This window comes from Oncorhynchus kisutch, linkage group LG4 (genome assembly GCF_002021735.2).
Source record: "Oncorhynchus kisutch isolate 150728-3 linkage group LG4, Okis_V2, whole genome shotgun sequence".
Lineage (NCBI taxonomy): Eukaryota > Metazoa > Chordata > Actinopteri > Salmoniformes > Salmonidae > Oncorhynchus > Oncorhynchus kisutch.
The window spans coordinates 21,861,120-21,877,201 of record NC_034177.2 but is presented as its reverse complement, the minus strand read 5'-3'; the positions used below and the strand labels follow the sequence as shown (position 1 = coordinate 21,877,201).

General features: G+C 44.8%; 1 protein-coding gene across 1 annotated transcript in view; it reads right to left on the bottom strand.

The window, feature by feature from the left end:
- Positions 1-2,388: 2,388 nt before the first annotated feature.
- Positions 2,389-16,082, bottom strand: part of LOC109889236 (A disintegrin and metalloproteinase with thrombospondin motifs 20) — a 199,781-nt gene continuing 186,087 nt past the window's right edge. The window contains exons 33-38 of the mRNA XM_020480514.2: positions 10,223-10,317; positions 10,031-10,125; positions 7,340-7,473; positions 6,254-6,345; positions 5,761-5,865; positions 2,389-5,574 (exon numbers count right to left, since the gene is read on the bottom strand). Of these exons, the coding sequence (XP_020336103.1) occupies positions 5,485-5,574; positions 5,761-5,865; positions 6,254-6,345; positions 7,340-7,473; positions 10,031-10,125; positions 10,223-10,317 (611 nt within the window). The 3' untranslated portion in view covers positions 2,389-5,484. The remainder of the gene's footprint in view (positions 5,575-5,760; positions 5,866-6,253; positions 6,346-7,339; positions 7,474-10,030; positions 10,126-10,222; positions 10,318-16,082) is intronic.

Sequence of the window (16,082 nt, the reverse complement as noted above, 5' to 3'; positions counted from 1 at the left end):
AGAAATCTCTTTGGAGGTAATACGGTCTGCATTTGATTGTGAGCTATTCTAGGTTGGGTGAACAAAATAACTTGAGTTCCTGTACGTTATCACAATCACACCATGAGAATTTAATCATGAAACATACACCACCGCCTTTCTTCTTCCCAGAGAGTTCTTTATTCCTGTCTGCGCGATGTACTGAGAACCCAGATGGCTGTATGGAAGGGGACAGTATATCTGGAGAGCCATGATTCCGTGAAATAGAGGCGTGACAGGCCCTGATGTCTCTCTGGAAGGAGATCCTCACCCTGAGCTCGTCTACATTATTGTCCAGGGACTGAACATTAGTGAGTAAAATACTCGGAAGCGGTAGATGGTGTGCATGCCTCCTGAGTCAAACTAGAAGTCCACTCCAAATACCTCTTTTCCGCCGGCGGCATCTTGAAGCAGCCTCTGGGACAAGTAAAATGCCCTGTGGGGTACGAACAAGGGATCCAATTCGGGAAAGTTGTATTTCTGGTCGTAATGCTGGTGAGTTACCGCCACTCTGATATCCAAAAGTTATTTCCGGCTGTATGTAATAACACAAAAAACACTGTGGGCTAATAATATAAGAAATAACATACAAAAAACTAAATACTGCAAAGTTGCTTAGGAGCTAGAAGTGGAGCTGCCATGTCTGTTTTTGACCTACACCTATATCTAACCCTTTACCCTTTGTTGTATGGACTTGTTAACAACTACATGCTGTTGTGTCAAAAGAAATTACTGCACAGAAAAAGAAAGACGCCAGTGACACTGTACCACCAACAGAGGGCAGTGTTTAGCCAAAGCTTTCATGAACCAGGGGCCAATGTGATTGGATCAGATTAGAAGTTCTTATACAGGCCTCATTTTATGATAATGCTGTGGTTTTGCTTTAGCGTTATATTAACCTATTAGCTTACCTGTAGGCTATCTTGGGCTACAGCTATCATCCATGTAGATAGCAAGAAATACTCACAGGAGGCGTACGAACCCCACACAACGACATACTGTAGTAAATGGCACGAATCTCAGGTTCAATGCCCACTGTCGGTTGTACAGTATAGAGCTCTACCTACAGCACTGCGGGACATTATTGACCGCTATGCAGAGCCATATGGGAACCATTTTCACATCATACAACCAGAGATTTAACTCCACAACGGACCAGATACGGATGTGTGACCTATAACTGTAACAACAACTTTGACTGTCACTGCATGTAGCCCAACAGTACTGCATTTTGTTATTTAACCACTGTACTAAATTATGAATGCAGGGGAATATCTTTCCATTGTTTACAGTACAAATACTTAGTGGAAACATTTGCAATGTATTTGTTTACACTATAAAAACCCATCCAAGCATTGATCATGGGTTTGAAGAACAGACCCACAGTAAAACCGATTGCTGCGCATTAAAAGTGATGGGGTAATGGAATGCAGAGTGAACAACAAGCCAGGCCACTCCTTTAACTATTATGTTTTTCATGGCTGACGTCAATCATTAGTTGCTTTTATGGGGATCATTCACCAGTGCTGGTCTGTTTTTTAGGGATGTCTGGTTTCTCTGAGCAAAGAGCAGAGGAGCCCAGCACATCTCATCTGCCATCTCTCTCTCTCTAGCCAGAAGACTCCAAGTGGACTTCAGCACAGCTTGGCTTCCCTGGTAAACTGCTTTTGGGGAGTTTTTGTTGTGATACAACCCGCACTCTTCCAAATCATGAGATTAACTTTTTGTGGAACCAAGTTCGTTTTTTTCAATTCCCTCTCCACTCTGCTGAGACAGAATCAAAGTAGTTATTCTGGGATTACGGTATCTGGTTTCATTTCATGTACAAAGCTATCCCTGGTGCAATGAGCCTTGCAAAAGTTCCTCACCCATAAACAGCTCGCCTCGCTAAAGTACCATTATCAAGTCCTTTTCAGTGACATCATTTTTGGGAATTTCGCTTTTTTAGTCAGGTTTTCAAAAATAATTGGAAAACGGACCTCACTTTCTGATTTGACAGAGCATTTTGGTGACTCATTGGTAGGTTGACAGACCCAGATGCAGAGTCCACACTGTGTGCCTGCCTGGTGTAGTGAGAAACTACAGCCAAAGTATTTGCTGTGTTTATGCGTCCAAGTGAAATTGAACAAGTCATGTTGTGGAAATGCAATCTGCACCAATAAGTGAATCCACATGGACCCACAAGCCAGCTAGCACAGCCACCTAAACAGCTCTGACTCTCTGCCATTCACGTCTAACCAAAGGCCTCCTCTGTTGAAGCACGCACCAGCATTCCTTTACCCTTTCCAACCATTCACACTATAGCAAAATAAAGAGCGATTTCTACACACAACATTTACTGTAATATGGAAGCATTCAAACACACACCAATCAATTGAAAAGCATTACAATATTTAATTACTGCTTATTATACAGTGTTAGTATAGTAGCAAAACCTACGATGTTGATACAATTAAAATGAATGACCATAGCACCAGAATCATTCATTTTCATACTGTAGGTACATATGATTCTTAAAAACATCTTTGGATAATACATAGCAAACAAGCACCTTGTTCAATTCAGTACCAATGCCCATGTCGTCGAGACACAGTTTACACTTCAAGTATGAATATAAAAAAATACACACATATCATAAGTTACAAATCTTAACTGTTATTTAAAAAAAGAAATAAACAGGATTACCCTTCTACAAAATGTATGGCACATAGTGCATCAAGTATTCTTAACATTTCTGATACAGACCTCATCATAGTACAATTGCCTATCAAACAAGAATGATAGACAAAGGTTTTCTAGCTGCATTATCTGACAAAAGTTATATTCTGCATCTATGAAACTTTGGTTAAAGCTTAACATCGGAGTGCCAGCATGGCAGGGTTGCCAAAACCCAGTTATAGTGGTCACAGTGACATCATTTCACCTAAATGATGATAGGGTTCCTTCAGGCAGGTTTCCTTATGTAGTTCAGCATATATCTGGCAACCCTCCAGCTTGGTCGTCAGCTACATTAATAAGAGGACCATGATATTTTATGCAAAGCATTTTGGGCATTATGCTGTAATAAGTAGTACATTTACATTTACAGGCATGAAGGCCGAACGTATTCATTCAAAGGGTGTCGAGGTTGTGCTACAGCTAATGTCAGTTCCAATGCCACTATTATGTTCCTTCTCAAGATTAGAGGTCATTTCAGTAGTTATAAAAGCACCATTCAAAGATCCTCTTTCAAGTTGGTGGTTACTTACACACACTACAATCTGTAATACCTTTTCAGCATCAAACAGTAAACCAAACAATGGCTTCTCGGCTATTAGTATTCTAATGTATCATTACATATCATTACAGAATAAATATGGTCAAACGTAAATATTTTGCAATATAATGAAATTCTTCTCATGAGAATCGATTCTTGTGAGAGGTAGGGTCACATGCACCTATAGGACCTAGAAGAGACATGATCTGGAAAACAATCACAAATGTACTGAGACAAACTAGCTACTGACTGGAGATGAGAGCTTGACCTTTACTTAACACCTCTTACATGATGTAGACAACAGTTGCCACCATATTAATGAATTAAATATATATATAAAAAAACAGTTTTCCAGGTCACAACGCCAATGATTTAGTGTCTATTTGGTTGTCTCTCTATGACCTGCTAGATAAATCATTCTAATTACATGTCAGTCAGACAGTAGTCAGTAAGTCATTGGGCTCTGAAGAGTTTTCAGTAGTATTACACAACAGAACAGTGAGGATTAATCTGTGATGCAGGACTCCTCACCTACGACCTTTGACGTTTGAGATAAGGCAAGTCTGGGTGACCATTAGTAGAAGAATACACAACAACAGTTGTACACAAAGCCTAGCTTACTGATTGGCGAATGATTCTTTCCCGAAAAACCCATGTCTGGCGCAACTTTCGTTTTAGAAGTGGTGGGGACATCATTTAATTTGTTTATTTCTGTCGGATAAATACTCCAAACAGCCTACCCAACCACTCGGAGGCGTCTGCATGGTCCTAAAGCACACGGTTGCCTCGTTTTGTATCACATTCCAATGATAAAACTGGACAAAATGCAATTTCAGAATGTGGGAGGGACATGTCCCCCCATCCCCAGTGAAAGTTGCGCCCCTGTCTGGACGTATCTTCTGATCTGGAGAATTCTCCTTCCTTGATCTTTGTAACATTTGTAAGCTATATAATTTATATAATTTGGGGTTATTACTAATCTAATCTAATCACAACAAAAACATAATTTATCAGAACATTTTTGCAGGAATTCATAATTACCCTTGTTCCATAACACTATAAGTTAATACAATTTAAATATTTATTGAGATGTTCCATTTACCCAACAAAAAGTTGTCTTGCTGACTGTATAAAAACTTAAATAGTTGTACCAGTTCTATAATGACTAATTCATGTTTCCTTTCAGAGTTCCATAAGAACATTTTACCCTTATGAGATGAGTAAGCTCTTACTAGAAACCATGAGAGGATTCTTCCCTTAGCTCTGTACTGTGCATCCGTGTTGCTACTTCCCGCCCCAAAATATGATTGTGTCCCTTTATGCGAGACTCTACAATGCTGGAATATGTGAGATTGTCTGACAGTCTGCTTTTGATATTCCAATGCACAGAGGTATTTGGTTACCATTACAATTACAAACACTAGTGAGGTCAGACATAACAGACGGAGCTCATCTTCAGAGTCATTGGTTCTGCTGAAGGACCCTTTATAGCTATATATATATATCTTGAAGATTATTATTCATTTTGCAAATTGAATGGAATTGAAGGAGAGAGAGACTGTTTGCACATGCTTGGATTTAAATCAACGATATTCGAGTGATAGGCTGTTTTAAAACTCTGCAACTGCAATAATAAAAACAAATCTTTACAATTATAAAATACGATGACCCTCGAAAGCACAATGGTGATATGTAAATTAGATGCGTATTCGGTCCTTATATTACTGTAGAATAGGCTATGCTGCAGAAAATGTAGGCCTACCTATCACAAGAAAAAAAGTTATGATGAGATGATAGGTCTACACGCATTGTGAACTGCACTCCATACTGAGATGGGCTGTTTGTCCCTACCATGAGCATTGATGATTGATCATGCAGAGAGCAGAGAGAAGACCGTAGAGAAACCAGATTTAGACATCGCATATAATTAACAGTTCCATTGATATAAATAATTTATTATAATTTACCGGTTTCTCGCAGTTATTTTTCCCGGGAAAAGGGAGTGGTTTTGGGCAGTAAATCTTGGTAACTAGGTTCCTGTCATTAAACCCTAGTGATGAAGGGAGGAAAGGGATGGCAACCTTCACAAATTAAGTGCATTGGATACCCAGACGCTCTGGTTTCACTTCCTGGTCTGATGTTGGGAGAACGTTGAGAGACCACTGCGAGACCCTTGGGAGATGGTTGGGTTGGGGTTTGGTCCCTGACCATCACTGGACATAAACCAGCAGGCCGTTGTGAGGCTGGGGAATGCACTTCCCACAGAACCCACCACAGCGACCATAGATTCTTGCCCCATCCTATAGACAGAGGGAGAAATAAGAATGAAATGGAGTGGGACAGGACAAATAACTTTCCATAAAGAAATAGGATTTTATTAATGCTACTAGAAATTCCTAGACTAGAATCATAACAGGTGACAGTTCAGATTACAGGAGGGTTTAGAGTAGTTATTCAGAACACCAGAATCCTAGAGTCCTCCTTACCTCTGATCTGTGGACTTTGACAGATACATAGTTGCCCTGTGAGGTCCACTTGGTTGCCTCAGCCACCTTCAGACCAGTCCCTATGAGGTTAATGCTAAACTGGCCCTGTGGAAGAACACCACAGTGATTACAATAGACCTCAAACCAACTTCTCTTGAACAAACTGAAATTGTTTTAAAGTGGACCTGATCAGGATTCAAATACATTCAATTAGTCTGTATCTCATTTCCATTCCATGGGCTGACAATGAAAGGAGCATCACGGTTCAGTGGACAGACACACTGAGCTACACTGGATGGTTAAGTGTGATTATGTGGTTACTCCACTGGTGGAAACTGGGAACACGTACGATTTTACTCCAGTTAACAGACTGGACATGTCAGGTCAATAAAACCCATTCAGGAAAAGTTGACTCAAGGCCCCCATCAAAACATACAGGCATACAGATTAAAGTCAATAAATTACAGACTCAAAAATGGTCTCCGTTTCCTACCTGAGGACACTTGGCAGCACTGTAGCAGTCTCCTGCTGTGGCGAAGGGGACGGGACGACCAAACAGGGTCTGAGAAAACTTCAGGTCTGTGGCTGATACATAACACCGAGACACAGAGCATATGGTTAAATCAATACACGATCAATAGGCAGACACAGAGCATATGGTTAAATCAATACACGATCAATAGGCAGACACAGAGCATATGGTTAAATCAATACACAATCAATAGGCAGACGCAGAGCATATGAAGGTTACAATCAATACATAGAGTCATGAGTTCCAGTAAGAGACAAGGCGCTCTAAGCAACTGCCCTGGCCTAAAGCACATCAGAGGTTAAACCACATGACATTTAAGATGTCTGAAATGGCGGTAAAGTTAATGAGAAACGCATTGCACAGCTAGAGCAGCTCATAATCCTCTCTTCATCTTGAAACCATTATTAAAGTCAAGCCGCCCCAAATCTAAATGAGTTCCATGCAGTGGGAGGGGAGGGCCTTGTGTGCTGGGAACATGTGCTGTCAGGACCAGAGTAGACAGGGGATGGGGTGGGAAGATGACTACATGTGTTCTGGGCTCCCTCCTCCTAGCTGCACACAGATATAAATACCACCAATCCGGACCATGCCACATGTGCACTAATCTTAAACATGTTCAGGGACAACTGGAGAGGTGTGGCTGGATGTCGTAATGGGCAGAGAAATATCGCTGGAGATGTTGCATGTGTGTGTGTGTGTGTGCGAGAGAGTATGAGCGAGGGAGTATGCATGTGTGGGTCAGATATTTTGTGTGTTTACAAGCATTTGTGTGTATCAGAGTATGCCTGTGTGTTACCATGTGTCTGTGTAAGTGTGTGTCTCAAGGTGCCCTTGCGTTGTCAACTCTATGCCAGTGATCTGAACAAGGCCTGTTGAAAGGCTTTATCATGATTTCTGTGCTGAGTCTGAGGGTGTGGCGAAAGGCGGTGAAAATTGTATTCAATGAGCGAATCCGTTTTTTTGTGAGGTGGGCGAGAGGATCGGGCTGTGTGCAGGTGTGGTCTTATTGTAGTGGAGTGGTCAGTCAATCACATGGTCATTACTCACTCATTATCCTCAGTGAGATGATGTCCAGACGGACCTTATGGAAGAGAGTGTATCCCGCTGCAGAGTAATCGTTCCTGCAGTCACAGTCCTGCCTTCTGCTGTCGTTGTAGGGGCAATCAAAAGGATTCAGCAACCTAGACATAAAAAAATGAGGTTTCAGATAATATACATCTCACGCCTACTCCCGTTCCCTCTCTCCAGCACTCGACGTCGCCGGTCTACTAACCACCGGTCCTGGCAGCGCACATTACGCACACCTGGCAACCATCATTACGCACACTTGCTCCCCATTGTTATGCATACCTGGACTTCATTACCTTGATTACTTCCCCTTTATTTAGCTGTCAGTAGCCTCACTCTTCAGGAAGTATTGGTTTTGTTCACGTTCAGTACGCTTCTTCTGTTTTGTTTATCTGCTTATTCTCATTATTAAACTCACCTTCTGCATTTGCTTCATGACTCCTAGCATATGCGTTACAGAATACTGCCTCTGAAAAAAATGGAAGCAGCAGAAGATAACCCCATCTTCATGATGGTTGAGGAACAGGGTCATCTACTCCACCAACACCACGACCAACTGGCTCTACTGGGTACAACCATGAAAGAGATCCTCCCCGTTCTTCAACGCATCAACACCACCAGTGAGGTTCTCCATACCTTTGATGGAGGGCCTCCTACCACGGGTCGTCACAGTGAGCCAGTCCCCCAGCCTTCCGCCCTGCCCGACGGTCCCTTCCGGAGAACTATGACGGTACTCCATCGAGATGCCGTGGCTTTCTTCTCCAGTGCTCCCTCTATTTTGCCTATCAGAGAGGAGCCCCCACCATCGAGAGGACCAAGGTTGCCACAGTCTTTTCCCTGCTGACCGGACAGGCGTTGCAGTGGGCTACGGCCATCTGGGAGAGAGGGGGAGCTGGATTCCTATGAGAGGTTCATGGCTCTGTTCAGGGCGGATTTCGACCATCCTCCAAAGAGCAAAGAGGGATGTGAGTGACTTTTCCAACTCCAGCAGGGTGCCCAGACTGCTGCAGAGTACGCCCTCACCTTCGGACTGTGGCAGCCTCCAGCGGATGGGATGAGCCGGTGGTCCGCACTCTATTCCACAGTGGTCTGTGCGAGGAGGTCCAGATGGAGTTGGCATGTCGGGATGACAACATATCCTTGGACGCTCTCATCGCGATGGCCATCCGTCTGGATAATCTTCTTCGGGAGCGGTGGTTTCCACCTCGCCTCCCTCCTTTGGCTGTGCTGAGGCACAGCCTGACCCCATGGAGGTAGGGGCCTCACACCTCTCTGCAGCAGAGAGGCGCTGCTGTAGACATCTGGGCCTCTGTCCCTATTGAAGCCAGGAGGGGCACCAGCTTTAGCGGTGTCTGGTGCGTCCCAACCCGGGGTCCACTAGAGCACATGGGGTGGCCCTGTGACCTTCCATCTCCCAGGGTAGGCATAAGTATTCCATTATCATCTTTTTCCGGCAAACCCTTTCTGGTTCCCATTTCACTGGCTGGCTGACCCTCAAGGTGCCGCTGGGAATTTTATCGACCAGGCCCTTGCCTCCTCCCTGAACCTAACTTCATACCCGCTCTCCTCTCCTTTTCCTGTCCAAGACCTGGATACCCAACCATTGGTATCCGGCCCAATTACGCACATCCCAGCCCCCCCCCCCACCCTTACCGTGGGACCCATGTACCAGGAAAGCCTTCTCTTCCTCACCACCACCGCACCTGTACACAAAGTTATCCTTGGCCTCCTGTTGCTCCAACAACATAACCCCACCATTTCCTGTTCAAGGATGAGAATCCTTGAACAGGATGCCAGAGGACCTGCTTTCCTGCACCCTGTGGTTTGGTGGAGGGTCCTGTGAGTGACTTCCAGCCTATCAATCTGTCCTCCCGAATCGTTGGCCCCTTGTGTTGGGACATAGATGAGGACATCTGCCAGGCTCTGGAGAGGGAACCCGCTCCACTCCGTGCCTCAGCGGCCTTGGTCAAATATGTCCATAGACTTTGTAAGTGATATCTTTCTTTCTGATGGGTTTTACCACTATTATGGCCTTTGTTGACAGATTCTCTGCATCCTACCGTTTTATCCCTCTCTGGTCTACCTACTGCTCTCCAGGTCGCTGAGGCACTATTCCAGCAGGTCTTCCGGGACTGTGGCCTTCCAGAGGACAAAGTTTCCGAACGTGGTCCCCAATTCACGTCGCGGGTCTGGAAAGCCTTCATGGATAAGCTGGGTGCCACGGTCAGCCTCACATTCAGGTTCCAGCCTCAGTCCAACGGGCAGATGGGGAGTTTCCGCCATGACCGGCAGGGGTAGTGGGCCCGGTTCCTTCCCTAGGTAGAATACACCCAGAACTCACTTCGTCACTCACACACACACTCCTCCCCCGTGTTCCATCCTGGTGATCGTGTCTGGCTCTCCACCAGGAACCTCTCATTCCCCCTCTGGTTATGCTCACGTTCAGTACGTTTATTCTGTTTTGTTTATCTGCTTATTATCATTATACAACTCACCTTCTGCACCTGCTTCCTGACTCCTAGCATATACGTTACAATACATTGCTTACATGTAATGACCTTTTGAATTAATGTTCATTTAGAATCATATACAGTATTATAGTGTATTCTGTCCATAAACAGAAAATGAATTAAGCACAGACACAGGGTAATCCAATTTCAATGAGCACACCTGTATCCATAGACCTCTGAGTAGTTGTCTGTCTGACCACTCCGCAGCGTAACATATTCCTTAGGGAAATCAGTCTGCATCTCAGCACAGTAGATCTAGGAAGAAACACATTGAGACAACAATTGCTGAAACCTGGCCTGTAAATGATTAATGATGAAGTGATAGTCAGTGATTCTGACAGAGAGCACACACCTGTAGAATCCTGGACTTGACTTTCAGGTAGTACTCCCCATCCATCCTCACCCCCTGTATCATCTGGACCTCTCTGCAGGATGTCAACAACTGACCTATAATCAGAAATAAGACGGAGCACCTTTAGGGCTGGATTCAATCCGTATCACCAAAGCATCGTAGAAGTTCAGCACTATAGCTTGTTTGAAATCTAAAGGCAATGTTCCTGTATTCGCGGGGACTGCATTCACGGTAAGCACTGCTTATGTCGTCGGCTCAATCGGAAATTACCTTCACATTTTAATTAGGATCTTCTGCGATACTTCTGCAAAAAGGATTGAATCCAGTCCTTAGTGTTACAGTTTTATAGGATGGTACTGGTCTGTATGTAGGTTAGTTTCAACATAACAAGATACTATACATCGCAAATGTTCACGATCTACCATATATTTTTTCAGTAAAAATTTACAGATATTTTAAGATTATTTTAAAGGGGCAGTGCACTCAAAAACATAATTTATATATATATATATATATATATATATATATATATATATATATTGTCACATTCGTTATAAAGATGAGACCAAGGTGCAGCGTGAGTAGAGTTCCACATGTTTTTAATAAAACCGAAACTCAACCAAACAAAACAAACAAGCACAAACGAAATGTGAAGCTATACGAATAGTGCAGACAGGCAAGTAAACATTGAACAAGATCCCACAAACACCAAAGGGAAATGGCTACTTAAATATGATCCCCAATCAGAGACAACGATAAACAGCTGCCTCTGATTGGGAACCATATCAGGCCACCATATCACCCCCCCCCCCCCCCAAATGTGCGGACTCCCGGCCGCAAACCTGAACCTATAGGGGAGGGTTTCCGCCTTTGTAGAACCGGACCGTGGATCTTCGCCGGAGGCCCCGGACTGGGAACTGTCGCCGGAGACCCCGGGACTGGGGACCGTCGCCGAAGACACCGGACTGGGGTCCGTTGTTGGAGACCCCGGACAGTGGACCGTCGGTGGAGGTTCCGGACTGTGGACCGTCGGTCGAGGTTCCGGACTGTGGACCGTCGTTGCAGGTTCCGGACTGTGGCCCGTCGTTGGAGGTTCCGGATTGTGGCCCGTCGTTGGAGGTTCCGGACTGTGGACCGTCGGTGGAGATTCCGGTCTGTAGACCGTCGGTGGAGGTTCCGGACTGTGGACCGTCGGTGGATGTTCCGGACTGTGGCCCATCGTTGGCGGTTCCGGACTGTGAAACGTTGCCGGAAGCTCTGGACTGGGAACTGTCGCCGGAAGCTCTGGACTGTGGAGGCGCACTGGAGGTCTGATGCGTGGGACTGGTACTGGTGGTACCGGGCTGATGACACGCACCTCAGGGCGAGTGCGGGGAGGAGGCACAGTACGCACTGGATTGTGGAGGCGCACTGGAGACCTGATGCGTGGGACCGGTGGCACCGGGCCGATGACACGCACCTCAGGGCGAGTGCGGAGAGGAGGCACAGGACGTACTGGACTGTGGAGGCGCACTGGAGGTCTGGTATGTGATGCCGACACTGGTGGTACCGGGCTGGTGACATGCACCTCAGGGCGCACTGGAGATCTGGAGCGTAAAAGCTGGCACAATGCGTCCTGGCTGGATGCTCATTTGAGCCCGGCAAGTGCGGGGTGCTAGCACAGGGCGCACTGAGCTGTGCAGATGCACCGGAGACACAGTACGCAGAGCCGGTGCAGGATATCCTGGTCCAAGGAGGTGTACTGGAGACCAGGAGCGCTGAGCCGGTCTCCAGTCAGAGGCCAATTCTAACCCGGCAAATGCGAGGAGCTGGAATAGAGCACACCGGGCTATGAATGCGAACTGGAGACACCGTGCGCCTCACTGCGTAACACGGTGTCTGACCAGACACACGCTCCCCAAGGTAAGCACGAGGAGTTGGCTCAGGTCTCCAACCTGACTCAGCCAACCTCCCCGTGTGCCCCTCCCATATTTTTAGGAGGGGTTGCCTCTCGTGCTTGCCTCGTTTGTATAACTCCTCGTAATGTCGCCGTTCCGCTTTCGCTGCCTCGATTTCTTCCTTCGGACGGCGATACTCCCCCGCCTGCATCCAGGATCTCTTCCCAGGTCCATTCCTCCTGAACACGCTGCTTGGTCCTTTGTTGGTGGGATCTTCTGTCACGTTCGTTATAAAGATGAGACCAAGGCCAAGTCATGATGTGGGGTGGCATTTCTTTGGGGGGCCGCACAGCCCTCCATGTGCTCGCCAGAGGTGGCCTGACTGCCATTAGGTACCGAGATGAGATCCTCAGAGCCCTTGTGAGACCATATGCTGGTGCGGTTGGCCCTGGGTTCCTCCTAATGCAAGACAATGCTAGACCTCATGTGGCTGGAGTGTGTCAGCAGTTCCTGCAAGAGGAAGGCATTGATGCTATGGACTGGTCCGCCCGTTCCCCAGACCTGAATCCAATTGAGCACATCTGGGACATCATGTCTCGCTCCATCCACCAACGCCACGTTGCACCACAGACTGTCCAGGAGTTGGTGGATGCTTTAGTCCAGGTCTGGGAGGAGATCCCTCAGGAGATCATCCGCCACCTCATCAGGAGCATGCCCAGGCGTTGTAGGGAGGTCATACAGGCACGTGGAGGCCACACACACTACTGAGCCTCATTTTGACTTGTTTTAAGGACATTACATCAAAGTTGGATCAGCCTGTAGTGTGGTTTTCCACTTTTGAGTGTCACTCCAAATCCAGACCTCCATGGGATGATAAATTTGATTTCCATTGATAATTTGTGTGTGATTTTGCTGTCAGCACATTTTTTTTAACCTTTATTTTACTAGGCAAGTCAGTTAAGAACAAATTCTTATTTTCAATGACGGCCTAGGAACAGTGGGTTAACTGCCTGTTCAAGGGCAGAACGACAGATTTTGTACCTTGTCAGCTCGGGGATTTGAACTTGCAACCTTTCGGTTACTAGTCCAATGCTCTAAACACTAGGCTACACTGTAAAGAAAAAAGTATTTAATAAGAATATTTCATTCATTCAGATCTAGGATGTGTTATTTTAGTGTTCCCTTTATTTTTTTGAGCAGTGTATAGTTGAAGTCAGAAGTTTACATACACTTAGGTTGGAATCATTAAAACACGGTTTTCAATCACTTCACAAACCTCTTGTTAACAAACTATAGTTTTGGCAAGTCGGTTAGGACATCTACGTAGTGCATGACACAAGTAATTTTTACAACAATTGTTTACAGACAAATGACCTTGTGAAGATGCTGGAGGAAACTGGTACAAAAAGTATCTATATCCACAGTAAAAACGAGTCCTATATCAACATAACCTGAAAGGCCGCACAGCAAGGAAGAAGCCACTGCTCCAAAACCGCCATAAAAAAGCCAGACTACGGTTTGCAACTGCATATGGGGACAAAGATTGTACTTCTTGGAGAAAAGTCCTCTGGTCTGATGAAACACAAATAGAACTGTTTGGCTATAATGACCATCATTATGTTTGGAGGAAAAAGGGGGAGGCTTGCAAGGAAAAGAACACCATCCCAACAGTGAAGCATGGGGGTGGCAGCATCATGTTGTGGGGGTGTTTTGCTGCAGGAGGGACTAGTGCACTTCACAAAATAGATGGCATCATGAGGTAGGATTATGTGGATGTATTGAAGCAACATCTCAAGACATCAGTCAGAAAGTTTAAGCTTGTTCGCAAATGGGTCTTCCAAATGGACAATGACCCCAAGCATACTTCCAAAGTTGTGGCAAAATGGACAACAAAGTCAAGGTATTGGAGTGGCCATCACAAAGCTCTGACCTAAATCTTATAGAAAATGTGTGGGCAGAACTGAAAAAGTGTGTGCGAGCAAGGAGGCCTACAAACCTGACTCAGCTACACCAGCTCTGGCAGGAGGAATGGGCCAAAATTCACCTAACTTATTGTGGGAAGCTTGTGGAAGGCTACACGAAATGTTTGACCCAAGTTAAACAATTGAAAGGCAATGCTACTAAATACGAATTGAATGTATGTAAACGTCTTACCCACTGGCAATGTGATGAAAAAAATAAAAGCTGAAATAAATCATTCTCTCTACTATTATTCTGACAATTCACATTCTTAAAATAAAGTGGTGCTCCTAACTGACCTAAGACAGGGAATTTTTACTCGGATTAAATGTCAGGAAATTGAAAAATGTAGCATAAATGTATTTGGCTAAGGTGTATGCCGCAGGGGCGGCAGGTTGTTTAGTGGTAAGAGCATTGGACTAGTAATTGAAAGGTTGCAAGACCAAATCCTGACCTAACAAGGTAAAAATCTGTCGTTCTGCCCCTGAACAAGGTAGTTAACCCACTGTTCCTAAGCCATCATTGAAAATAAGAATTTGTTCTTAACTGACTTGCCTAGTTAAATAAAGGTAAACATTGTTTTTTAAAATCTAAACTTCCAACTTCAACTGTATACACACACACACACACACACACACACACACACACACACACACACACACACACACACACACACACACACACACACACACACACACACACACACACACACACACACACACACACACACACACACACACACACACACACACACACACACACACACACACACACACACACACACACACACACACACACACACATGTGATAATGCACTTTTAGTATAAGATCTGTTTGAAAAGACCACCTGAAATTTCAGCATGTTTGGCTGGGTTGGGGAGACATCACTAGGCGGTATATTGACCAATACTGTAACATATTATAAGTCAATAGACCAATATATCAAAGAGAGTGTGTCCTCCTCTCTGCCAATAACAGCTAGTTTTCAGGTTGCACATCCCAAACAATAGGCTCCTCCAATTACTGTGGGGGAGCTTTGCTGGTGACACTATCTGTGATTTATTTAGAATTCAAGGCACAATTAACCAACAGGGCTAACACAGAATTCTGCAGCAATACACCATCCCATCTGGTTTGCACCTTTGTTTTCAACAGGACAATGACCCAACACACCTCCAGGCTGTGTAAGGGCTGTTTGACCAAGAAGGAGAGTGATGGAGTGCTGCATCAGATGACCTGGCCTCCACAATCACCCAACCTCAACCCAATTGAGATGGTTTGGGATGAGTTGGACCGCAGAGTGAAGGAAAAGCAGCCAACAAGTGTTCAGCATATGTGGGAACTCCTTCAAGACTGTTGGAAAAGCATTCCAGGTGAAGCTGGTTGAGAGAATGACAAGAGTGTACAAAGCTGTCATCAAGGTAAAGGGTGGCTACTTTGAAAAATCTGAAATATATAATATATTTGATTTGTTTAACATTGTTTTGCTTACTACATGATTCCATATGTGTTATTTCATAGTTTTGATGTCATCAGTATTATTCTACAATGCAGAAAATAGTACAAAAAAAAAAAAAAAAAATGTAATAAGCTCTTCTGTTCAAACTTTTGACTGGTACTGTAGATTTGACCTATAACTGAAGAAGAGTCTAAAGTAGACTTCACATAGTTCTTGTAAATAGGTCAAACAATGAAAGTGTTCAACAACAAAATGCTACAAGCGTTCCAATAAATAAACAGCAGGAAAAACTCATGAAGATGCTTGTTATCTGGCCAAGGTGTGAGTATGAGCTCAACACTGGGGGGCCTTGCTGAAAATAAGAACATCTAACTTTACTTATATTCTCTATTATTGTTCCTGTGTGGTTGGAGTCCAGTTTTCTCTTCTGATTAGCTGATTAGCATTAATATTTGACTGGTGAACTAGCTGTCCCCCGAGCATTTTAATTTCGCCCGATGCATGACTTGGCAAGAGACAAGCGGCACAATGCTCCAGCACAATCCCCTGGCCGTGTGTAAACATC